Raw genomic sequence first — 25,684 nt, 5'->3', positions numbered from 1 at the left:
GTGGCAAACTGCGGTCCTCGAGGGCCGGAGTCCTGCAGGTTTTATAGATTTCCCTACTCGAAGTGCAGCTGATTCCAATTAACAGGCTCGTTATCAGGATTCTGCAGAGCTTGCTGATGAGCTGATCTTGAATCAGCTGTGTTGAAGAATAGAAATATCCAAAATCAGCAGGAATGCGGCCCTCGAGGACCGGATCTCGCCACCCCTGGTGTAAGCTGATGCTGTCTTCTTTTAAAACAGACGCAACAGCACCTCTGCTGGCGGCAGCCCAGCAGTGCACGCCACATCACCTCCATTCCTTCAAGCAGCAATTCACCAGCCATCGATTGAACGCTATTCAACAGATTTTTCTTGGCCACCAATGAACCGCCATTCAATTATTCCGCTCGCCCTTAATAAATCGCATGACATTTAACAACGTGAGCGCGTTCAAACCATCGAAAGCGGTTCCTGTCTTGTTTTAACGAGTCCTCCTGCGTGAGCCGCCGCGCGAGGAGCAGACCTCGCTAATGAGCTCGTTGTTGTTTTGCAAACACGGCGAGATGAAGGCTGGAGCGACGGAGCCGTTGTTTGTTAGTCTCTTCAAACACCTCGAGGAACTTTCTTATGCAAATAATTGGCGACTAAATTCACAAATTCAGTTGACAGTGTTTGCGTGTGATGTTTTAAGTGAACGTCTTAAAGCATGTTAGGGGTTAGGCCAATGAAGAGAAATTGTTTAGTCCTAAAAATTGTACAAATAATTTATTTGTGCTTTTGCATATTTAGAAAAATGCAACAGTATATAAAGCAATTTATTTGTAATATGGCCGTAGGGTTATTATAGTTTGGGAATTTTTCCTTTTAGTTGGTTTTTATTAGTTTTCAGGGTGGTTGTTTCAGTATTACTATTATTATTTTTTTTTAAATGTGTATTACTTTTGCGCAATATTTTAAAAACAACATGGGAGCGATGTCATGTGAAGGTGCTTTTCTATTGGCTGCCGCTAGATGACGTCACTTCTGTGTGACATACTTTCAAACGTCATTATTCCGGTTTATATCAAAATAAATCTACTAAAAATGACATTTAAAATCATCCCCAAAGGCTCATGCATTAAATTAATAAGTAAAGACTAAAAGGAAGGACATGTTTGCTATAATTATGGTTCGTTTTAGTTTTGTAAACATAAAATGTACTTTCAGTTAGTTTTCGTTTTTAAAAAGCATTTTGGTTTTTATTTTATTTCGGTAACAATATTGTTTTTGGAATTTAAGTTTTTTCATTAATTTTAGTTAACTAAAATAACCTTTAATGGCACCTGTTTTTCGACACCCTCCTTTCTTACTTTGACCATCTCCAAACATTTTTGTTTTGTTTTATTTCATTTAAACTGAGGCAAATGCCATTTTTAGCATATGTCACGGGCAACGGAAATTTCCGTTGCATCATGACTGAACCTTCACTCATGCGCCTTCATCTCCACAATCTAATATTCAATATGGTTTAAGCACTAATGCTAATATTGACCCTGACTGGCTTGCCTCAGCTTTAAAAAAAAAAAAAAAAAAAAAAAAAAAAAAAAAAAAAAGGGCCACTGATTCAAATGTTTAAAAAAAAAAAAAAAAAAAAAAAAAAAAAAGTGCTCCAGCTTACAGAACACTTCTCCTAACTTCCGTACACTAAGTCCGATTAGTATTTCAGAGAGGCTTTAAGGAGGATTTATGAGTCGCGCTGATGTTTCGGCGGGGAGCTTCCGCGCGAAAAGAGTGACGACGCGGCGACGGTGCGCTCACCAGGCCTGAGACGTCCTCCTGGGAACGCTGTGTCTCGTCCACTTGGAGTGCGGGGTCAGGTGGTAAATGAGCTGGCGGCAGATCTTGTTGGTCGACTTGAGCGAGTCCGTCTCCTGCAGCAAGACAACAAGACGCGTATTGGAAAGCAAGTAGAAAATCTCAATCAACGATAAATAAACAACCAACTTCCACATTCAGCAAAACACGACTAAGTACTTTTGTCCGGTTTAGGTAACCATGAGACCAGGACAACAAAAAAAGTTTAGAATTTTTTTTTTTTTTTTTAAGCTCAAAGTAGTATTATGTAAACCACCAGGCCAAAGTTAGCACAGTTATTGTTGTGCACAAGTCCACCAAAAAAAACCTGCTTTTCGGGTCAGGTTTTGTGACGTTGCACAATAAAGCGGATCATCTGATCAGATAGCACATGATCTGTGGTGTTGTGGGGGTTGTGAAAAGTGAGTAAGATGGATACGGCAAAGGAGCCTGATTGCTGTAATGCAGAAACAGGAAGTGACCGAAAGACAGAAGAAGAAGAAGAAGAATCAGGAGGAGGAGGGGGAGAAGGAGAAGAAGAAGAAGAAGAAGGAGGAGAAGAAGACGAAGAAGAGAAGACGAAGAAGAAGGAGAAGAAGAAGAAAAAGGAGAAGAAGAAGAAGGAGAAGAAGAAGAAGGAGGAGGAGGAGAAGAAGAAGGAGAAGAAGTAACAGGAGGAGAAGAAAGAAGGCGAAGAAGAAGAAGAAGAAGGAGAAAAAGAAGAATCAGGAGGAGAAGAAGAAGAAGGCGAAGAAGAAGAAGGAGAAGAAGAAAAGGAGAAGAAGAAGGAGAAGAAAAGGAGAAGGAGGAGGAGAAAAAGAAGAATCAGGAGAAGAAGAAGAAGAAGAAGAGCACTTTTTATACAGATCGACAATAGGAACGTTTTATTTGGACAGAAGACGAGGCGGAGCTTCTGCTTTGGGTCGTCACACAGTTATCTGCTGAAATGGACGGGCGAAGCTTCACGAAGCATTGAGACTTTCCTTCAAATTGTGACGTAACACATTCAGAGCTGAAAGCAACAAGGGACATCTAGTGAAAGAGTTTTTCAGCAATCAAGTCAAAAAATAAATATTATACCAATTTTCAGAAGATTATTTGTCTTTATAAAATCAAGACGATCCCAAACTTTTGAACGTCACTTTCCACTGGTGGAAATAAGACGGGCGTTAGGGGGGCAAGTTAAAAAGTACACTACTGCACTTTTGTCCAAGTGCATCTTATTGTCTTGTGTCAGTTTGCTCGTATTTATTTCCCTGGTATCTTTCAGTCTTTCTGAAGTATTTTTTTTTAAACAAGGTTATGGTAGAAATGTACACTGTTGCAAAGCATCTCTCTGATCCTATATATATATATAAAAAAAAAAAAAAAAATTCCTCCTGGCAACATGAACCTAGTGGTCCTACTTCCACCTCCTCCTCCTTCCTCCATGTCCCCCGTCTCCTTTTCTGTCTCCCTTCCTTTGTGACTATAAATGGAATCGCTCGCGCTGAGCTGGGAAAATCTAATTAATGGTACGACACAACAACAAGAAAGAAGTGCGGCAAAAGGAGAGAGAGCGAGAGGAAGGGTAAGAAAAGACGAGGCAAAATTTACCTTAAGGCGATCAACCATTCCAGCTTGCCACTTGGTTTCTGGGCTTGACAAACAAACGTGCCTCTCACACTTCAAAACAGTCGGCGCTGACAATTTTTCAGCCACTTCCGTGACCGAACAGTCACACGGTCTCACATAAAATCATTACCGGTAATGATGTATTCTTACTACCACGTGAATATGAATTGTCTGTATGACACAGTTGTGCCTTAACAGTTCAAACTCACTTCGCATCGAGAAGCAGTTTGCTAAATAGTGAAGAAGTCATCAAAACATAGGCTTCGAGTTGTTTCATTAATGCCACACCCAAATGAGGTTAACTGTCAAACTAAGCAAAAACAACCACATATAGTTAGGCTCAAAAATATTTGGACAGTGGCACAAGTTTTGTTATTTTAGCTGTTGAAAAAGAAAAACATATCCAGGATACAACCATATAATCAATATCGAATTGAAGCGCAGACTCTCTGCTTTAATTTGAGAATATTGACATCCAAATTGGAGCAGTGGCTTAAGAATTACAGCTCTTTAAAATGTCGCCGTCTCTTTCTCAGGGGACCAAAAGTGATTGGAAAAATTGACTCAGAAAGCTGCAAAAAATAAAAATAAAAAATACAAACATGGGCCCTTCCCTCATTAATCTGTCATCAAATACGCAGTTTAAAAGGTCTGGAGTTGATTCTAGGTGTGGCGTTTGGAAACTGTTGCTGTGAACACACAACATGCTGTCAAAGGAGCTCTCGATAGGGGTGAAACAGCCCATCCTGAGGCTGACAAAAAAAAAAAAAATGGTGCAGAAAAACCCCTTCACAACATCCACACAAGTGAAGAAATTGTCCAAATCCTGATTTCAGCATATCAACAGTAATTGTTCACTGATTTCTGTAGTCCTACATGAGAGAAGAAGACTGATTATGGTCTTTGTTTAATCAAAGTAAGACATTTGTAAACAATTGTTTTTACTTTGGAAAATATTTACCAAATCGGTAACAGTACAATATCTAACCTTTTTTTTTCTTTTTTCTTTTTTTTTAAGCATGAGGTATGAAATAAACACCAATCACCGGTTAATAAACAGTATCAGGGGGGGAAATGAGTTTGTAATACATTTTGATGAAAAAAAACTAAAATGAATCCAATTAGTTGATTAATCTGCAATTGGCTGGCAACCAGTTCAGGGTGTACACCGCCTCCTACCCAAAGCCGGCTGGGATAGGCTCCAGCACCCCCGCGACCCTTGTGTGGAATGAGTGGTTAAGAAAATGGATGGATGGATAGTCGATTAATAGATTGGTTGCCTAATTAACAGATTATCCATCCATCCATCTTCTTAACCGCTTGGTCCTCACAAGGGTCACAGGGGTGCTGGAGCCTATCCCAGCTGGCTTCGGGCAGTAGGCAGGGTAACACCCTGAACTGGTTGCCAGCCAATCGCAGGGCAATTGACAGATTAATCTATTCTAAAAATATTGGCTAGTGACAGCGCTATCTTAATGCTAGCATACTGTACAATGCAACACGCCATGCTAGCAGCTAGCTTGATAGCTGTGGTTTTGGAACCCCTTCATCAACGGACTGCAGCTTTAAATGACACACACACTGTTTCTTTACAATCTTGTTTACAAGTTATCCTGTTTTTATGAAGAACAAAAACGGTGCCATTGTACAGTACATGTCACTGCTGCGTTAAACAGGCCACAGCAACAGCAGCTGCCCATCGAAAATGACACGCACGCACCCTCTCCAAAGGCCAGTCACGTCCACGTACTGTGTCCTGTCTCGGGGTCGCCAGTCAGCCTCTGCCAACCTCTCCAATCCTTGCGGGCTTCCCTTTGCCAACGCAAACAAGGGATTAGATTGGAATTGCTCACAGGTCATTATCCTCTTGGACCCAGTGAGTAAAAATGAGCTCCCGGCGAGTTAATCTTTAGGCAGCCCATCTTTTTTTTTTTTTTTTTTTTCCGAAACTGTCGATGCCAGATAACGGTAATGGCTGCCAGGTCCGTTCGGTGATTTACAGCCACTCGGCTTATTTCGTGTCTTCCCCTTCTTAGTGCCTTCTATAGTGGGGGGCTTCTTATTCGTATGCCACTGGTGAGCTTGGGGTGCCCACTTGGATTTATCATGAGTCATAATACATAAAAAAAAAAAAAAAAAAAAAAAAAATACAGTAAATTCCAAATTCTTTTTTAAATAAGGACATTTAGGAAAACAACTTGGGTTATGATTTTTTTTTTTTTTTGCCCGACGAGAGGGAGGTCTGCGCCGCTCTAGGAGTGGTTACAAACCATTCCAAACATTTCTTAACTCATTCACTCGCCGCCATTTTCACATTTCGCAATCCCGTTCGCTCACCAGCTTTTTTTACTGGATTTTAACTGATTTTGCAAGGCTCACAGAATATTGTGTTCGATTGCTATAAAAACATGAAACCTGTCAAAAGAAAGATTAAAGTCTCTTCTTTCGTCAGGAAAAAAAAAATATATTTCCATCTGTTTCCATTTTGCAGCAATAAGCATTAGAATATAACTTAAGTTTAATCAATGTTAACAAATCTATTTAGAATTGTGAGTAATTGAGCTTTTTTTCAACATGGCCCTGGTTGATCTCCTTTGCTCTGCTGCCACCTGCTGTCCGTTTGTGTAATAACTACCATTTCTGCAACCGTTCTTTGCAGTTGAGAGGCTGCGTCAAAGCCTTCTGTATGCTCTAGCATAAAAAAAAAACAAAAAACGTATAAATACGTCTTTGGGACACTTAGAACATTAAAAAAACGTATTTATACATTATTGGGAGTAAATGAGTTAACCACACGTACTATATAAAGTTTTAATTTGTTTATAGGAAGATAATATAAAAAATACAAACTGCAGGTTGTTGTTTTTTTTTTTTTTTTTTTTACTGCGCTGCTGTGCGCTGAAGTGGTGAGAGAGGTTTGAATACGGGACCAACTGTGAAGAATTCACACATTCCAGCCACTCCCACAACAAAACATCAGATTTGTATGCATGCCTTTAAAAACTCGTAGAACATGAGTGAACAGCTTCGGCTACTATTTACTGGCCCCAATTAGAAGCTCCACTTTTTTCTTTTTTCTTTTTTTTCCCCCCCCACATAATGTTTGCACTTGAAACTTTACAGTGAGACGTTGTTTTTTACAAAGTGCTTCCATGTGGAGACATCGGCCTCAAGCACCAGCGAGCTGTATTGATATTTTGTTGCACTTGTTTGTTTTGCTTTGTTTAGTTTTCAAACGGTCTCCTCATAAACGAGCAAGACCGGCGAGCGCAAGCCTGGGAAGATGACGGACGGCAGCGCCAGCTTCTCCAGTACGGTCCAAGGCGACGTTGTGCTACTGAGGGTCCCCAAGCCCCCGCGAGTGACCTTTTTCACCATTGAACGCGGCGAGCACAAGAGCGGCAGGTAAACCGTGATCTGGCGCTTCTCTTTGAGAGCAAGACGATTATTATTGTTTATTTTTTTTGTGTGTTCAGAGGAGACGCAAAAAATGAAAGTAAACATCCCAGGTGAAAACTCTGACTATGTTTACATGGAGTCAATAACATTTGGGTTGCAGGAAAAAAAAACGGACTATGCTCTTAATTCATATATATATTTTTTTTTTTAAAAGCTGACATTATGCTGTCCGTGTGTCCTGGTTTAGACAGGTGTCAATCACATGACCATCGAGAGTTTCCCTGTCTACTCGCGCACGTTAACGTGTTATTATTCCTCAGTAATTGTGTGCTTCAAAAAAGTCGAAACATAAAACATGTTTTAAAGTTGATATAATACACATTTTTCATTTAAAAAAAAAAAAAAAGTATGCAAAACCAAATCACTTGCTGGACAGAAATGTCTTACAGAAGTAAACGTAAGCTCATGAGTCTTCTTCGCCTGAAGACTTGCGTACATTTCCCCACCACTCTTATGATGCGCTCCCCCTAGTGGCCTGCCAAGTAATTGCTCAATAAGTCATGAACAATGGAGCCGTTCATAGCGGCTGTATATTAACTATAAATATCGCGATACTTGGCGTAGGCATATCGATGATTGATCGATAGCGTTTTTTTTTTTTTTAAATAATAAAACTCACCCTCTTAGGACACTGCAGGTCTCGGGCCAAACTTAGCAGCAGCTCGTGCGAGATGGGGTCCACCAGGTTGAGGAAAGCCGCGTTCTTGTACAAAATGTCATTGAGCGACGTTCCCTGCAGTCCCAAATCCTGGGAAGAGACGAAAGACGATAATTCTCCTCCACTGCTTTCCACTACTGCTGATATCGAGCAAGACCAATAAGAAAATACATACAGCAAAGAGATACAGCAAAACTATGCAAAAGCAGAGGACGTCTCTGGGGACTGAAACGTATTTGCATCTGCTCTCAAACTCGAAACGACTGCTAAATTATGCTTAAAAACTGTACAACTCGGAAAGATTAAACCACCAGCTTGGCAAATATTGTAATAACGTACACCGTAGTACAGACTGGGGGCTGGTGGGTGAGGGGGGTGTCGAGGTTATGTAATGCTCTGCGCTCTGACAGACCCTTTGAGGGGGCACGTCGAGCAGGAAAACTCCCATCAGCGTTTTCTCCTCCTCCGGCTTCTGACTTGATTTATTACACTGGACTCGGTGGGAGTCCCCTGATGCCGGGGGCCGATCCTCCGGGGCCAGTCCGCCTTCCAATACGCATCGTTTCAATGTGGAGGCCAAAGTCTCCATTGTATCGCCGCGCAGCTACAACACAAGCAGATAGAAATTCCGAGGCTTCGTTTTTTGATCAAGATATTTGTATACGTTTCAATTTTGCAGCAATTAGCATTAGAATATAGCTAAGTTTGATCAATATTTACATTCCTGTCGAAAACACAACAACAACAAAAATCTTGTTGCAACATGGTTGATCTCTTATACTCTGCTGCCACCTACTGGCCATTTTTTGGTAACAACTGCCATTGCTTTAAGCCACCTCTTCATGTCAGAAGCCTTCTCTATGCTCTTGCATTAAAAAACAACATAAAAATGTGTAAATACAGTTTTGGGAGTGAAGGACAAAGTATTAAAAAACGTGTTTACACGTCTTTGGGTTTGAATGAGTTAATTACATTATCGTCATGTCATTAAAAGAACGATTAAGGGTCGCCGCACATCCGAAAATTCATAAGTATATGTACAAAATACAGTTATAGAGTGCCGTTTTCTTTATCTTTTACTTGTGGTTCAGAATGTCAAGTTGGGATCAGCTGCTGCTCAGCGGAGAGGCGTATCTATTATAGTGGCACACAGGGGTCACTATTTGCCTTGTGACTGTTAGCAGTTTTCAATAAGTAACTGTACATTATATCAACAATTTATAATTGCTTCATTGATTTTTACCATGTTTAACTCATTCACTGCCATGGACGGAAAAAAGACGTCAAATGATGCATTTTTTGCTGGTCTGGCAATGAATGTGTTAATAAAAAAATAAAAAAGTGTTAATAAAAAAAAAAAAAAAAAAAAAAAATCAAAGTGGCCCTTGCAGCTTTCTATTTTTCTGTATGTGGCCCTCAGAGGAAAAAGTTTGGACACCCCTGGTACATATAACATACAAGTTTCCGCCTCTAAATATTATACATGTATTTAAGGCAAGTTGTATATTATCTGAAGTCCTCTTGTTCATGTTTGACAAATTTTAAAACATCATAAATCATGCTGTTTCTACTCAGTACAGTACCGTCTCAAATGTTTCTCGGGAGGAGCAATATGGCGGCCTCGCGACTTCAGAAGTCTTGGCCTATATCTGCCATCCAGTCATATTATTCAGATCAGTGAGATAAAAGGCGGGGAGAGCCCGCAATTAAAAGGGTCCTTCCTCATCGTGTGTGTGACTCACTATATAAATGGAGTTCGCTAGCGCGCAACGGGCAGACGCCGTCGGTCAGAAAGTCTTCCAGGAAGTTGAAGCGTGAGTCACATCCTTTCAGCTTCACGCAAATATCAACTTAAAGACATCTGTTCGTCCCACGCCTTACTTGCCATTCCACTTTAAAGCTTTCACGGCAACACAAGCAAGCGTTGTTTCTCGCCTTCACTGTACGGTGGATGTGTGCCACATCAGCTACAGATGGGGCCGGATGTTACTTTCAGGTTGTTGTTTTTTTTTTTTTTTTTCTCTCCTCCCCCTCCGTCAAACAACGGGGGAGTTCTCTTGATCAGAAGTGCTCCCGTCAGAGCATCCGCGACTGTTCCCCCGCCTTTGATCAGTGCAAAGCTAGCAAGAGGAAGCGGAAAGCTCAAGCTGAGCTCTAAAAACGGCGCTCACTCTCGCCTCCTCTAGTCGGGGTAAATGACTCCTCATCACTCCACCTTTCTATGACATGCGCACACTCGCAGCTGACAACGAGGCTCTCTAGAGCAGCCACGTGCAGTGGAATATCGAAATGGAAAATGCATTTTCGGGGTGAAGGCATAACTTGTTAGCTAAATGGTTATCACCGCAGCACCTCAAAAAAAATCTAATACAAAGCAAGAAGCTGAATCAGGGATGGGCAAGTTACGGTATTTAGGTAATACACAAATTCTCATATGCTCATAAACAATCACACTTCAATATTTATGGCCCTTAGAGGAGAAAAAAAAGCAAAAGCATTACATTCAAAATAACAACCACACATTTAAATAAAAAAAACCTTCAAGGTTGAACATTAATTCAATGCTCCTCATTTGCCTTTTTTTTTTTCTGGACCCTGTGTTCTTTCCGCTCTTTGGCTATGAATAAACACGATGTCCCGCAGACAAAACAGATGCTTTTTTCAGATACCATCAAAACCTCATAAAACTCAAACAAGTATGCTGACTCACAGAGAGTAAAGGTAAACACATTTTTTTCCCCACAATATTAGGCATCTGATTAAGTTGTTCTCTCTAAAAAAAAAGAAAGAAAGAAAAACCAATTAGTCATCTCAACAGAAGACGACAGTGGCTGACTGAGGTGGGAGATGAGATCGGCGGAAAAGATCGGTGAATTTTTAAGGGATCGGACGAACACCGATCTCCCAAAATGAAGGAAATCGTGGAGATTTGAATGGCAATAATCCAGCAATAAAACTGTCCAAAAATGCTGTTCATGTTCAGCTCTCAAAATAATTCAAAATAATTAACCCAACCTTTGGTAAGATGAACCCAGTCTGCTTTTTTTGTTTTGTTTTGTTTTTTGATGTGTGTACATTTTAAAACGTCATGCATTACACGCTGTATTACGGAGCCCCGGTGACATGGTATGAAAAAAACAAAAAAAAAAAAAAACAAAAAAAACTTTGCGTTCCTTCGCAAAGATTGCGAGATAACTTTTTTTTTTCGTTTTTTTTGCAAGAAGACGCCTTTTTTTTTGAAACGCGTTAATGTACTTCCGGGTCATCTTCCGTGTGTCCAAAAGCGACGAGGGTGGTGGAGCGTGTAAACATGAAACAAAGCAGTGGGGGAAAGCTTTCCCGAAGCGATTTCAATTCTTCTGTAAGCTTCTATTGTTGATAAAAATATATAAAAAGGGGTTAAAAAAAATACATAAATAAAAAGCTTTCCCGAAGCGACGATACACACTATCCATCTTCGCCGCTTTTGGTCACGCGGAAGATGACCCGGAAGTGTTATGGAGCCCCTAAAGTGACACAGTAAGCGAAAAAAACAAGCAACTTTGCGTTCCCTCGCAAAAAAAAAAAAAAAAAATCCGAGGGAACGCAATGTTTGCGAGAGAACGCAAATTTGTTTTGTGATGGAACGCAAAGTTGTTGTTTTTTTTCCTACCATGTCACCTTAGGGGCTCTTAAATTGAGAACAAAGTAGGAAAACAGCCGGTGCAACTTGGCCGCGTCTACTAACCCATGACACCAACTTGCCTTTCTCAGCAGTTTGAGCACTTCGGCCGCTTGCTCGGATCTGCGCTCCCGGAGATGTCGCTGGATGTCGCGGATCCAAGCCACCCGCTTGACGTACGGGCTGTGGTCGCGTTTGCGCAGCATGGCCGGCAGCTTGTCCGACTTGAGCATCAAGGAGGTAAACAACAGTTCGCCTCCTCCGCCGCCGCCGCCGCCTCTGTCGCTTTGCACCGGCGTGTCATTCCGCTGCCGCCGTCTCTTGCTCCATCTACTTTCCAAATGCAGACTCCTCCGCCTGCTCAACTTGGAGCCCATCACTCCCGAGAGCGCGCCTTGTTGTTGTTACGCATAAACGTGAAGGCATGACACTTTTGCAGCCCCGCGCGCGCAAACGCATCCATGCCGAGGAAAGTTTGCACGCAGCGCGACAACGTGGGGAAGATGCGCAGAGAGCAGTCTGCGCGTATTGTCGACAAGCCCCCTCGTGCACCTTCCTTTTTTTTCCCCCTCGCATCCCCCGTGCACGCGCTTTTTTGCTCTCGGCCAATCAGAAGAGCGCTCTCTAAAACAGCTGCTCATGGCCTGACCTTGCGCAACGAAAGCATTTCCAGAATCACTCGACAGCATTTAGTAGCAGGCCAAGCGAGAGAGAAATGTATTTTTTTTTATTTAAATTTTAGACAAATTTGCAAGAATTAAATTGAGATTAATATTCCTCAGAAATTGTGTGCTTCAAAAAGTCGAAAGATAAAATATGTTTTATAATGTAAAATTGAAGATACCGCCACTCTTACGAAGCACTCCCCCTAGTGGCCCGCCAAGTAATTGCTCAATAAGTAATCAACAATGGAGACGTTATAGTGGCTGTATATTAACTACAAATATCGCGATACTCGCGTAGGCGTATCGATAATCTATCGGGAGACAAAGTATCACGATATTGATATGTCTAAGTCTGAAAAAATACAAATGCAATGTGTAGTAGAGATTCTGCTGTATCAAAATTGTCTTCCCCCAGAGATCTTCTTCCTGGGTGGGGGCATGACAGAGAATAATTGAGAAGCAATGCCAACATCTACATTTGTCTACAGTACTGCATATGAAACAAAAATGTGGAAATTTGTTAAAGCTTTCCCGGGCCGCAGCTGGGAAAACACAAAAAAAAAAAAGAAAAAAAAAAGCAACGTTTCCACAGCCGGAGCCAAGTGGGGCGCAAATAACCGTAAAATCCACCACAGCGCGAATACTCATAAAAGTCCTTATCAGTGAAATGAAATATAATTCAGACAGCACTTCACACAGGACGAAACCGAGCCCGTCAGCACTGATGTTACACGTCACACGTATGTTTTCTCTACTTAACAGTTGTTCTGTAATAGCAAAAAAAAAAAAAAAAAAAAAAAAAATGAAGTCAGCTTAACTTAATGCTAGCAAACAATGCTAATGGTTAGCATTGATGTTGAGCCATAATAGAACAATAATGATAGGCATTCATTCTGTCATTAGCATTGGACTATCGCTAAGTTTCATCATTATTCACAAATCTGTTTAGAATTGTGGGGAATTGTGGTTGATCTCTTATACTCTGCTGCCACCTGCCTGCCGTTTTTTGTAATTACTACCATTGCTTCACCCCTTTCTCTGCAGTTGAGAGGCTGCATCAAAGACTTCTGTATGCTCTAGCATTAAAAACAAAACAAAACAAAAAAAACGTATAAATACGTCTTTGGGACACTTAAAACATTTAAAATATAATGTATTTATACGTTTTTTGAGGACTAAATGAGTAGGAGCAGCACAATGAAATGGATTGCCGCATTAAACCATGATGCAAAAACTGTTTTTATATTCTATTTAATAATAATATCTATTTTTATGAAATATGATAGAGTACTGTTTTTCCTTGATAATTTTTTTTTTTAATTATTTATTTTGGAGCAAGTCTAAAAACGCACAAATGCCCTTTTTCTGTTCATTTCAATGTGGAAATATTTACAGATAGATAAAGGGTGTTTTCATGCCAGCATGACTTTTAAGCCAGTGGCAAATCAGGATTCGCACTTGTTGTCAACGAGTTTGAAGGCCAGTCAAGCGGGCGGCGTGCCCGCTTCTCCCACCAGGGCCACGCTTCCCCCCGATTGGCTGAGCTCAAAGAAGGTGGGTGGTTGCGTTTCTACACCTGGTTGGTGCGACCCCGCATTCCCACTCGCCGGGAACCCCGACGCGCCATCCCGGTCCGGCCCGGTTCGGTTCTAAATGATCCTCTGTCCTCCTGCCCCACCCCCACGTGGTGATTGGTGGATCTTTGTTCCCCGGTGAGAAGGCGCTTCGCTTCACATTTTTTGTTGTCGGGCGATGCCAAAGGCCAATAATGTGTGACGCGTGTCGTCTTGGAGAGTTAATCTTTTGTGGCGGAGACGTCGAAGCACAAAGTCGCACGGCCGAATGTGGATTCCGCTCGGGTTCTTAATGATTAATTCATGCTCACTCGGTTCTTCTGGTGATCTAACATTCACCGTGTGTGTCCGGACTAAAGGTTTATTCATTCATTTATTTACTGATTTATTTTAAGGGGGACCGGCTTAGAGTTTGCATATCAAATACTGCACCACTACCACTACTGTTTGACACTAATACAGATAACCCCTGCTACTACTCCTAAACAAGACTACTACTAATAGTAAACGCAGTAAAAGTAATAATAAATATGACTACTTCGACTATTAAAAAGACCAACACTACCAATACTAAAACTACTCAGAAACCAAAAAAATATAACTACTACTACTACTGTTAACACTATTACTGCTACTACTACTAAATACTAGGGATGTCAAGATAAGGGCAATATCGTGATATTAAAACTGCCACAATATCGTCGTCGTCATGTTCACAATATTTAAAAGGAACACATCTGTAAAAAAAAAAAAAAAAAAAAAAAAAAAAAAAAAATGTCTGATTTATTTCCATTTGTGCAGATCTAGCACCCCCTAGTGGCTATTTTATTAGTGCAATTTAATTTTCATGAGGGATGTTTTGGCCTTCTAATGTTTCAAATCTATGCTGATTGTCAGATGAAGGGGAACCGAATTTGCTCGTGAAGCGATCAATGTGTGCTTGCATTAGCAAGTAAGTGCCTCAATATTAAATATTAGCGATTGTAGGTGGTTTATATGCATTGCTGTTATGTACAAAAGCACAATATTATACTTACAATACTAATAATACTACAAGTTACAAAAACAACTATTGTTATTAATACAATGAAAAACAAAAAAAAATAAAACGCCAACAGTAAAACTACTAGTAATATTATGGTTAGTAATGTAACTATAAATGCAATTAAATATTACTACACATGGCAGGACTACTTGCTACTATCACAAAATACTACTACTACAGACTATCCTACACACATACAAACATGTATCGAATTTCTGTACTATTAGTACTAAACAAAAATATAAACGCAACACTTTTGTATGTGCCCCCATTTTTTTTTATGAGATGAAGTCAAAGATCTGATATTGTGTATGTGGAAGAATTTTTTTTTAGATCTTATGAGTTCATCTCATAAAAAATGGGAGCAAAAACAAACGTGTTGCGTTTATATTGTTGTTGAGTACTAATAGCACGAAATACTGCTACTAGTATGAATACACCTAAATATTGCTACTACTACAACTCATACTACCTCGAGCGTAAAAATGACTATTTAGAGTGGGATTAAATAGAGTTAATTTTAGAGTCAGCTAATATTTACACTTGGAAGAGAGTAAAATGAAGAACTGAAAAAAAATAAAATAAAAGTCACTCAAGGGTTGAGGAACAAACTCACAACCATCTTGGGAAACTGCCACACTACCACCACCCTATTATTTTTTCAATTCTTTATTTTACTATCTTCTAAGTGTAAATATTACTTTGAAATAGAGTATATTTGGTCCCACTACTACTAATACTACTACTATCATATGCACTAACACAACTAGTAAATAGCACTACTTCTATATACTTAATACAACCAAACTATTACTGCGAGACTACAAAAGCTGGCAAACGCTGCTGAAAAAGAACGCGGTAGAATATGGTTTCCTGTCACGTTCAAAAATGATGAATCCATTTTCATTTTGCCTGCGTCGTGCGAGGCGGCGTCGGGGTCCTATCGGGTGATGTGCGTTTCATTTAAAAAAAAAAAGAAAAAAAAAAGGTGTTTAACGGAGGGCCGGCTTAAGCGTTTACGACTCCGGCGATAGTTACACATTGAAAAAGCCACAGTGAGCGAGTGCGGCATTATCACCTGGTTTACAGATTGCGGCCAACATAACGACGAGGAGCGAGCTTCTCGAGGCAGAGGACCCGGACGCCAGTCAAGGTAAGACCGCGTCACGCTCGCCGATTGTCACCCGTTGGATTGCAAACTGTTGAACGCTACGGTATGGTCGACTTACGCTAATGAAATAATGTAGTAACTGATTAACATTAAAATACGACTACACAGGTCACATGGAAAACTGATTCATGGGCGTAATTATTTCTGGATTTTTAATTATTGCTAGCCGCCGTGAATAGCAAAATAAAATCAGTACAAAGGCCAACTTGCACTCATTGGCGGGTAACTAATAAGACTTCTGACCGCTCGCTAAACAGCTCCAGTTCTTCTATAGTTGGGGAGGGGAGACTTGGGTGTTATTTTAGCCACGCCCCCTCCTAAAAAAAATAAAAATAAATAAATGCATGAAGTTTTTAGTTATGTACGGAAGTGTATTGCATTAACTTGGAAAAAAAAAACAATAACCTGTTTTTCAGACAAATTTGAGTTTTTATTTTTTTATTTTTCTGTTTTTCTGAATATTTATTTTCTGTTTTACCGAGTATTTTTTTTATCATTTAAAGAAAAAAAAAGAAAAAAACAACAGGGAAAAAATTAGTCAGAAAAACAGGAGGAAAAATTACACAAAAAAACAAAAAAAACAAAAAAAGGAATAAAAAAATATTCCAAAAAACAGAGCACTAGATAGCCGATAGCCCATACACGCCACGCCATGAAGTCACAGGGCGGCCATCTTGAAGTTCCATATAGTTTAACACAAAACAGTGCACTGATACGTAAATAGACAATATAACATGGGCATATATTCATTATCCTATTAAAAAAAAAAAAAAAAAAAGTGATTATTACTGCAGCTTACCGAGCAATTCTTTTGTGTAAGTATTTGTTCTACTCCCGTTCAAATTCCTGACATTGCAACTGTTCTTTACGTTTTCAGATCTCAACGCTTCCAGCAAGCGTGTCAAAATGGTGAAGGTGACGATCGTGCTGGCGGTGGCGCTGCTGCTGCTGGCGGCCGTGTCCATTTTTTTGGGCGTCTACTTCGGCGTGGGCGGGAAGTCGCGCCCGAGCGACCACGTGTACCTGAGGGCGGCCGTGGCGGCGGACGCCGGGCCGTGCTCGGTCATCGGCAGGCGAGGACGCGCACACGCTCACTTTAAAAATTATCCCATTTTTTTCCCCCAGGTTTTCGTTCTCTTGTTAACATGAAAGCGGAGGTAAAAAAATGTTACACTAATAGAGATATGGCTGCATCTTTTTTTGTCATTGATGCTGTAATTTCATAATAATTCATAAAATTTAGTTAAAATTGAAAAGATGTATTGCATTGTAAAAAACAAACGGAATAATCGTTTGTGTTGGTAATTGTTGGTAATACTAAGTGTTATTGATTTGTGTTGGTCATTTTTCTGCCACTAGATGGCATAATTGCCTTTGTAAAACCTAATTGACAGCTCAGTGCATTTTTTTTCATGTTAAGAGCTTTCTAATCTTTAACATGAAGTAACGTGTGAAATTCTGCACATTTTTTTAAATTGAAAAATACAACTTGACCCCATTCTCCACAAATATATACGTACATTTATTCCTGCTAAATTTTGATATAGATGTGTCTGCTGCGTTTGCGACTAGAATTCCCGCAGCCATTAATCGCGCGTTTAACAAAAAAATGACGTTAAAGGAACTTTAAATGAACTCATAATTAACGCACTAAGTTCTCAAGTTTTTGCTCACAAGTCAAAGCATTTTAGAAATTAAATTTAAAAAAAAAATGTCCGCAAAACAGATTATATCTTGAAAGCCTCACAATTGAAAGTCTCTCGTTTGTCACTTGTAGTTGCAAAACTAATATTGGCGTTTGTGCGCGTTTTTTTTTTTTTTTTTTTTTTAACAGTGACACACTGAAGAAAGGCGGCTCGGCCGTCGATGCCTTCATCGCCGCCTTGCTGTGCGTCGGCCTGATGAACGCTCACAGTATGGGCATCGGGGGAGGCCTTTTCATCACCATCTACAACGCAGCAAGCGGTACGCCGTCAACGGCTGGACTTCATAACTCACTCGCCACATAATAATAATAATAAGAACGATGACGCGCGCAGGCAAAGTGGAAACGATCGACGCTCGGGAGACGGCGCCTCGCAACGCAACAGAGAACATGTTTGGAAACAGCACCGATTTGTCCCAGAAAGGTACTTTGGACTCGACACGAATTCCAATTTCAGGTTGATGAAACCTTTTTTTTTTTTTTTTTTAACTAAAGGATCAAAGCTCACATGCTTTTTTTTTTTTCCTCCATTTTTCATTTTTAATTTCAAATAACTTTATGAATTACTGGGAAATTATGTACTGGCGAATTAATTTATTTATGAATTATTATTACTATTAACATTTTTAATTGGCTGACACCTCTAATTTTATATCCAGTGGTACCTCTACTTACGAAATGTATTGGCTCTGGAAGAAAGTTCTTAAGTAGAAAATTTTGTAAGTAGAGACGCATTTTTTATGTAAATGTCTTAATCCGTTCCAAGCCGACCAAAATTCAGACGTAAATGTTTTATAAAGCATAAAAAATGCATCGAAACATGTAACAAATACATGTTACAACTAGATTACTGCACAAAAATGAGCGTTGTGCATAATGTAAAAAACAAAGAATAAAAAATGATGGTCATTTACCTTTAACACAGCTATCCTCATCATTTTGCGATTAATCATGCGTTAATTTATGAATTATTATTACTACTACAATTACAAATTTTAATTGGATGACACCTCTAATTTTTATATATATATATATATATATATACACTTTATTTATTGTTTTAAATGTATTTTTATTTAAATATACTTATAGAACAGATATAAAATGTGTGATTAATTTGTGATTAATCGTGAGTTAATTTATGAAATATTATTACAATTACATTTTTTAATTGGATGATACCTCTAATTTTTTTATATAAATGATTTTAATTGGTTTTAAATTTATTTTATTTGAATGTACTTTTAGAACAGATATAAAATGTGTGATTAATTTGCGATTAAGCGCGAGTTAATTTATGAATTATTACAATTAGAATTTTTAATTGGCTGACAAATGCAGTTTTTATATTTCAAAAATGTCGATGAAAACAGCATTCTTCATTCAATATCGTAGATTTTGTTCTTTGACGGAGTTTGATCTGCTGAAGATTACGGTGTCACACGCCGTTTTTAATCATTTGTTGCCGCTCGTAATCTCTCATCCTTCCCATAATGAGGCCATAAAAACGATGCCATCCCGCTGCTTTTTATTGCTCGCCAGGAGGTTTATCCATCGCCGTTCCGGGAGAGCTTCGAGGTTACGAGCTGGCTCACGAGCGACACGGCAAACTTCCTTGGAAGGATTTGTTCCAGCCCAGCATTGAGCTGGCGGAGAAAGGATTTCCTTTAGGCAGGGCGCTCGCCTTGGCGCTGGCCCGACATAAGGAAACCATCATCAAAGACGCAGCCTTGTGGTGAGATGAGACGTGACGACTGTCGTTTTCCAGCCATGTTTGTTGGACTTTAAAAACAAAACAAAAAACAAAAAAAAAATTCTCTCTCTTCGCAGTGAGGTTTTCTGCAGCGGAGGCGGCGGCGACGTCTTGAAAGAAAACGACACGATTAGGTTTCTTAAGCTTGCAGACACTTACAGGAGAATAGCAGAAGGGGGCGCTGATGCGTTCTACCACGGTGAAATCGCAACAAATCTGGTGGCTGATATTCAGGCTGCGGGTATTTCTTCTTCTTCTTTTTTTTTTTTAACCCACATAATTTCCTTTCTTTTCATTTTTGATTCTTTTATAACAAAATACTCTATGTTCACTTTTCATTGTGGTGTGACCGATTAATCGCATGGCTGATTTAATTGGTCAATATTAGCTTTTTTTTAATAATAACAGAAACAAAATGTCTTTTTTTTTTAAACACATTACATTAGACAATGTGAACGACATGCAAATTTCCCCCCCAAAAATGGTCGATTTTTGCCGATTTGTTTCTATGTTGTGAAGTTGAAACAAATTAGAGCTGTCAAAATTAATTGATTAATCTGCCGTGTGTTTTTTTTAGTATGACTATTTTTTCTCAATCACTACTATAATGGTGTTAAGCTAACACAAATAGCGAGTGCTAGCAAAACGTATTTATAAACGTCATCAAATAAACATCCTTTCAAATAATAATAATGCCACAGAAATGTGGATAAACAACACTGCAAAGTTGTACATACCCACGATGCTACCAAAGGCGTTAGATGTGTGTGGATTGCACTGGATTGGATTGTTTCTCACGTTTCTGTCACTGACGATCTCGCTCCTACACTTCCTGTTTTCGTCGACGCGATTTCCGGTTTGAAGATGTCACTTCCTGTTTCGATCTCCTGCTCTCTTTTTTGTTTTGTTTTGTTTTTCTGAAATAAAGCGTTCTATAGTAAAATAAAATACTTAACTATATGTAGAATTACTAACGTTATTTTAGTCTTCCTTAATTACTAAATTTAAATCACAAACAGAACAATTTTAGTCTACCTTATTTACTAACTTTAAATCACAAACAGAACAAGTACTTTTTTTAAAGTTAAATAGGCCAGTTAATTTAATTATCAGTTAGTTATCAGAATTTTATTATTATTACTTTAAAAATCCAATTTGGTTGTGCTCGACTTTATAAAACTGTTTATATCAGGATAGACGGCACATTTTTCTTTATCTGTCATGTCCTCGAACGCGTCCCAGCAAACTGTTCCCCCGCCTCTCGGCGGCGTCTAATTTTACCGCCGTGACGGATTTGCGTCCCCCAGATTGAGTCCAAGCGCGTTGACGCTTGTTTTTTGTCTCTCGCCCGCGCATCACAGGCGGAATCATCACAACGGAGGATCTGCGGGATTACGCGCCCGTCTTGGATGAGGCGCCTTTGAGCGTGAGCGTGGGCGAGTACACCATGGCCGTTCCCGACGCCCCCGCCAGCGGCCCTGTGCTCTCGCTGATATTAAACATCTTGAACGGTAAAAAAAAAAAAAAAAAAAAACTCGGACGCTTGGTCCCAAAAAAGCACCTTGAGTGGGAGAGGAGAGCTTTCATGTGAGGCGCCGTCGCTTTTTTTTTTTTTTTTTGCCAGTTTGAAACGGGAATGACGGCGTAGACTGGCAGTATAAAAATAATAATAATAATAATCTGCTCTGAAAATATTAAATGAGTTTGTCAATTATTTAACTCTTTTACTGCCAAAAATGTTGAATAACGATTAGTAACATCACGACGTATGCTGCCATAAACATGAAGTTACGTCATCTACGTTTTTTTTTTTTTCCTTCTCTCTTCTCTTCAATGGACGGAGCAACGTCTAAGTGCAGCACTGCCTGGTCAATGGGTTGTGGAATCAAAAACAGCCACCTCACTATGGCCAGCAGATGGCAGCATTGTGTCTCTTTTCAAAGGGCTGCAGGTGTCTGGAATTACAGTGAAATGTGATGGAATCTGATGAATGTTCATAATCGGCGAAATGGCAGTATTTTTTGTTTTTGTTTTTTTTTGTTTCATAATGTGTGGCAGTAAAATAGTTAAAGGGATACTTAACTCATTGAACCATTTTCAGCAGTGAAAAGTTCATATTTTGTCCACAATTAATTTGATAACTTCATTATTTTTCATGTACAATTAATACCATTAAAAAGTATTTTTTCTACTTGCTGTCGACTGATGATGACATCACCTGTGCTGAGGAAGTAGGTCACGACCAATCATGGCTCACCTGTTTTCTGGGTTTGGTCAGTAAACACAATTTTTTCATTGTTCAATGAGTCAAGTATCCCTTTAAAATAATTATCGGAAATGATTTCAAACGTTTTTACCGATGCTCCCGAGCGCACACGTTTTTTTTTGTTTTTTTTCCCCCCTCCGCAGGCTACAACTTGACGTCGGACAGCGTGGCGAGCCCCGAGAAAACGATCCTGACGTACCATCGCATCGCGGAGGCCTTCCGCTTCGCCTACGCAAAGAGGACCTTGCTCGGAGATCCCGCCTACCTCAACATCAGCGACGTAAGGACGCCTGTCAATCATTCCAACTTCCTTCGAAATCTTCGCCTCAAGTTAATCAGTCGCAAGATGATCACTTGCGGGAACGTAACGTTACACTTTAGCTCTTAGCTGCTAGCATACAACATTTTGTCTTATGGGACTTTCCTTTGTAAAAACTTTTTCTTGACCTCGTTGCCAAAAAAGGTCATCGAGAACATCACCTCGCAGTCGTACGCCGACGAGCTCCGAGCAAAGATCACCGACTGGACGACCCACGAGATGAGCTACTACGAACCCGAGTTCTACCTGCCCGACGACCACGGCACCTCGCACCTCTCCGTGGTGGCAGAGGACGGCAGCGCCGTGGCGGCCACCAGCACCATCAACCAATAGTACGGCCTTCTCGGCGGCGCGTTTCCAAAGCGCTCTTAAAAACGCTCAACTTGTCGGCCCGCAGTTTGGGATCCAAAGTCATGTCGAGGTCGACGGGGATCCTCCTCAACAACGAGATGGACGACTTCAGCTCGCCGCTGATCACAAACGGTTTCGGGGTGCCCCCGTCGCCGAATAACTTCATCAGGCCAGGTTGGTTATCGGGCGTATATTCTTTATCCTCTGTGTACAACCACTAATATAACTGCGGATTATACAACCTGAGGCATTTACATTTTTTTTTTTTTTTTTTTACAATTTATTTTTATATTTTAGTTATATTTACATTTACATTATATAGTTATATTTTTTAATTAAATATTTTTTAAATTAATTAATGTTTTTTTTTTAAATATTTAAATATTCAAAAATGTCAGAGTCCAAATTTTTAAGTTGTCAGAAAAAGAGATGAAAGGTTGATGACATTTTTTTTTAAATGACCTAAAAATGACCAAAAAGTGAACAGAAAATGTCCAAAAGAAGTAGAACATTACCATAAAATGTCCATGAAATTGCCAAAAATGTCAGAGAATTTAATAAAATGCCCCCCCAAAAAAAGTTAAACAAAGAAAATATATATTGAAAATTACCATAAAATGCCCACAAAATTTCCCAAAATGTGAAAAACGACAAAAGCAAAAAAAAAAGCAAAAAAAAAAAAAAAGCCATAAAATGTCTAAAAAAAATTAAAAAAATGGTGGGGCTTATTTGGCCTAGAATGTCTCTTTTGACAGGAAAGGTTGCTGAATCCTTTTCGATATCAAACTAATTTGACACCCTTGATATCAATAAAAAAATAAAAAAACTGACTCCACTAATGTTTGATGCTGTTCCAAAGGGAAACGGCCGATGTCCTCCATGTGTCCAACCATCATCTTCGACAAACAACGCCGAGTGAAGATGGTGGTGGGCGGCTCTGGTGGTACGAAGATCACGACCTCCGTTGCTCAGGTAACCCTTAACCAGCCATTTTCACTGAAGCAAACCCCTTCGCTCCCGGCTGTTTTACTGGATTTTGACTCATTTTGCAAGGCCCTACTATACTATAAAAATATGGAACCTATCAAAGAAAGATTAGAGTCTTCTTTCATCAGGAAAAAAAAAGTAGATTTCTATCTGTTTCTGTTTTGCAGAAATTAGCATTAGAATATAGCAAAGTTTGATCATTATTCACAAATCTGTTTAGAACAGTGGGGAAAACAGCTTGTTGCAACATGGTTGATCTCTTATAATCTTCTGCCACCTGCTGGCCGTTTTCAATAACTACCATTGCTTCAATCGTTCTCTTAAGTTCAGAGGCTGCATTAAAAGTCTTCTGTATGCTCTTAAAAAAAATTAAAAAAAATTAAAAAGCATGAAACTACGTCTTTGGGACACTGGTAATATTTAAAATAGAACGTTTTTATACGTTTTTGGGAGCAAATGAGTTAAAGACATCAATCGATCCATTTTCTCCATCATCAACGTTTGTAACGATTGTATGCGTCCCAGGTGATCGTGAAGGCGCTGTTCTTCGACTACGACCTGGAGAAAGCCGTGTCCGAGCCGCGGCTCCACAACCAGCTGAGTCCCAACGCCACGGTGGCCGAGCCCGACTTTGACAAAGTGAGTCTCGTCAACAGGAAATTGTCATGACTAGGGTCAAGCAAAGGGTCAGGTACTGTCATGACTAGGGTCATGCAAGGGTCAGGTACTGTCATGTATGCAAGGGTCAAGTACTGTCATGACTAGGGTCATGCAAGGGTTATGCTTACTGTCTTGACTAGGGTCATGCAAGGGTTCTGCTTCCTGTCATGACTAGGGTCATGCAAGGGTTCTGCTTCCTGTCATGACTAGGGTCATGCAAGGGTTATGCAAGGGTCAGGTACTGTCATGTATGCAAGGGTCAAGTACTGTCATGGCTAGGGTCATGCAAGGGTTATGCTTACTGTCTTGACTAGGGTCATGCAAGGGTTCTGCTTCCTGTCATGACTAGGGTCATGCAAGGGTTATGCAAGGGTTATGCAAGGGTCAGGTACTGTCATGTATGCAAGGGTCAAGTACTGTCATGACTAGGGTCATGCAAGGGTTATGCTTACTGTCATGACTAGGGTCATGCAAGGGTTATGCAAGGGTCAGGTACTGTCATGTATGCAAGGGTCAAGTACTGTCATGACTAGGCTCATGCAAGGGTTATGCTTACAGTCTTGACTAGGGTCATGCAAGGGTCAGGTACTGTCATGACTAGGGTCATGCAAGGGTCAGGTACTGTCATGTATGCAAGGGTCAAGTACTGTCATGACTAGGGTCATGCAAGGGTTATGCTTACAGTCTTGACTAGGGTCATGCATGGGTTATGTTTGGGTCATGACAGTGTGGTCAAGTGTCTGTTTTGAACTGATGTAACTAGTTTCAACTGGTAAAGACGCTATGTGATGTCAGGAATCTTTGATTACTTTATTTAGTCAACAGCCAATCAGATAATTCCATGTCAGTCCCGCTACCAACATGTCTAGCCACAACCAATCAGATCGATTCAATGTCTTTAGAAGCCTGTCTGGAATATTACTTCTGTTACCTCTGTTCCTCTGTGCACCTCTCGTTGTTTCTCGCCTCTCGATGTGAATAAATAGTTCAAATCTTATTTGTGCCTGCGCTTTGTGATCCAACCCCAGCACATAACGGCGGGGAAAAGATCTTCGGATCCTCGCCCACTATACAATAATAATAATAATAATAAAATCTTGACATCTCGCTTTGTCTCGGCAGAACATCATGGAGGGTCTGGCGAAGAAAAACCACGAGACGAAATTCCTCAAGTCGAGCGGGGCCGTGGTGCAGGCGGTGGTCCGCTACGAGGACGGACTCCACGCCCAGTCGGACCCTCGCAAGTGGGCGTACGCCGCCGGCTACTGAGCTCATCTGCACAACGCCGACGTGATTGGAAATTACGATTCGAGACTCCTGGACCTTCTGACTAACAATAAGTTTATGAGTGTCGATTTTTATTTTATTTTTTTGGAACTTGCTCCTGGTGTGTTGTACTGGACATCACCTCGCCGTCATCACGACTTTGAAAAGGAGCGACTGTGACTGTTTGAAAGCACAGCTTGTCTGTGACCTTTTGCCCGATCGTAAAAGTGTACGATTCCTTGCTATTTATGAAGGCCTTTTTTTTTTTTTGGAAATCATTAGCACTCATTGTTGCCCATTAAAAGATGTCATTGTCACATCCACATAAAAGTCTGCTCTTTCAAGGACGTTTCTTCAGGAAGCGCTAAAAAAAATAAAAAAAAATAAATAAATTTTAAAAAAAAAATGGTAGCACAAGTGAAACAGAAATTCAATGAAATTCACAAAAAAAAGTTGCACTTTTAGTCATGTAAAGCGCATTGAATTACCTTGTGCATGAAATGTGCAATAAGTATAAACTCAAATTATACATTTGCTCTTTTTTTTTTTTTAAAAGAGCTCAGAATTTTTTGCTCATTTTTAACTCAGCCGTTGCAAGGTGTGGGATCTCACAAAAAAAATCAGTTGAGATTAGGGCTGCAAAGTACCGATTATTGAAATAACAAATAATTTGTTGATTATTTTGTCTGTCGATGAATCAGATATGAAAAACACGTTT

At 39.9% G+C, this 25,684-nt stretch overlaps 2 protein-coding genes across 6 annotated transcripts in view; one reads left to right on the top strand and one right to left on the bottom strand.

Moving 5' to 3' along the window:
- LOC144002890 (leucine-rich repeat-containing protein 75B-like) overlaps positions 1 to 25,684 on the bottom strand; it is a 42,374-nt gene that overhangs the window by 15,355 nt on the left and 1,335 nt on the right. The window contains exons 1-4 of one of the 3 annotated variants that reach the window (XM_077498573.1): positions 19,855 to 19,938; positions 7,956 to 8,147; positions 7,505 to 7,633; positions 1,777 to 1,889 (exon numbers count right to left, since the gene is read on the bottom strand). In XM_077498573.1, coding sequence (XP_077354699.1) covers positions 1,777 to 1,889; positions 7,505 to 7,633; positions 7,956 to 8,132 — 419 coding nt within the window. In that variant the 5' untranslated portion in view covers positions 8,133 to 8,147; positions 19,855 to 19,938. Of the gene's footprint in view, positions 1 to 1,776; positions 1,890 to 7,504; positions 7,634 to 7,955; positions 8,893 to 19,854; positions 19,939 to 25,684 lie in introns of those variants that run through there. The other 2 variants (XM_077498571.1, XM_077498572.1) reach the window with 2 other exon arrangements.
- On the top strand, positions 6,500 to 25,495 carry LOC144002886 (glutathione hydrolase 1 proenzyme-like). 3 transcript variants are annotated; one of them, XM_077498557.1, is made up of 15 exons: positions 6,500 to 6,831; positions 11,300 to 11,444; positions 15,578 to 15,641; positions 16,537 to 16,732; positions 17,494 to 17,624; positions 17,699 to 17,788; positions 18,907 to 19,099; positions 19,195 to 19,358; positions 20,479 to 20,628; positions 21,527 to 21,663; positions 21,847 to 22,034; positions 22,100 to 22,227; positions 22,913 to 23,025; positions 23,566 to 23,679; positions 24,823 to 25,495. In XM_077498557.1, the coding sequence occupies exons 1-15, from the start codon at positions 6,710 to 6,712 to the stop codon at positions 24,967 to 24,969; spliced, it is 2,082 nt and encodes a 693-aa protein (XP_077354683.1). In that variant the 5' UTR covers positions 6,500 to 6,709; the 3' UTR covers positions 24,970 to 25,495. The 3 variants fall into 3 exon arrangements, with proteins under 3 accessions (XP_077354683.1, XP_077354682.1, XP_077354684.1); XM_077498556.1 differs by having other exon boundaries at positions 11,297 to 11,444; positions 24,823 to 25,494; XM_077498558.1 differs by lacking the exons at positions 6,500 to 6,831; positions 11,300 to 11,444 and adding an exon at positions 12,479 to 13,581 and having other exon boundaries at positions 24,823 to 25,491.

This window comes from Festucalex cinctus, chromosome 15 (genome assembly GCF_051991245.1).
Source record: "Festucalex cinctus isolate MCC-2025b chromosome 15, RoL_Fcin_1.0, whole genome shotgun sequence".
Lineage (NCBI taxonomy): Eukaryota > Metazoa > Chordata > Actinopteri > Syngnathiformes > Syngnathidae > Festucalex > Festucalex cinctus.
Note: the sequence above shows the minus strand (reverse complement) of the source record. Positions and strands in the feature narration are given on the sequence as shown.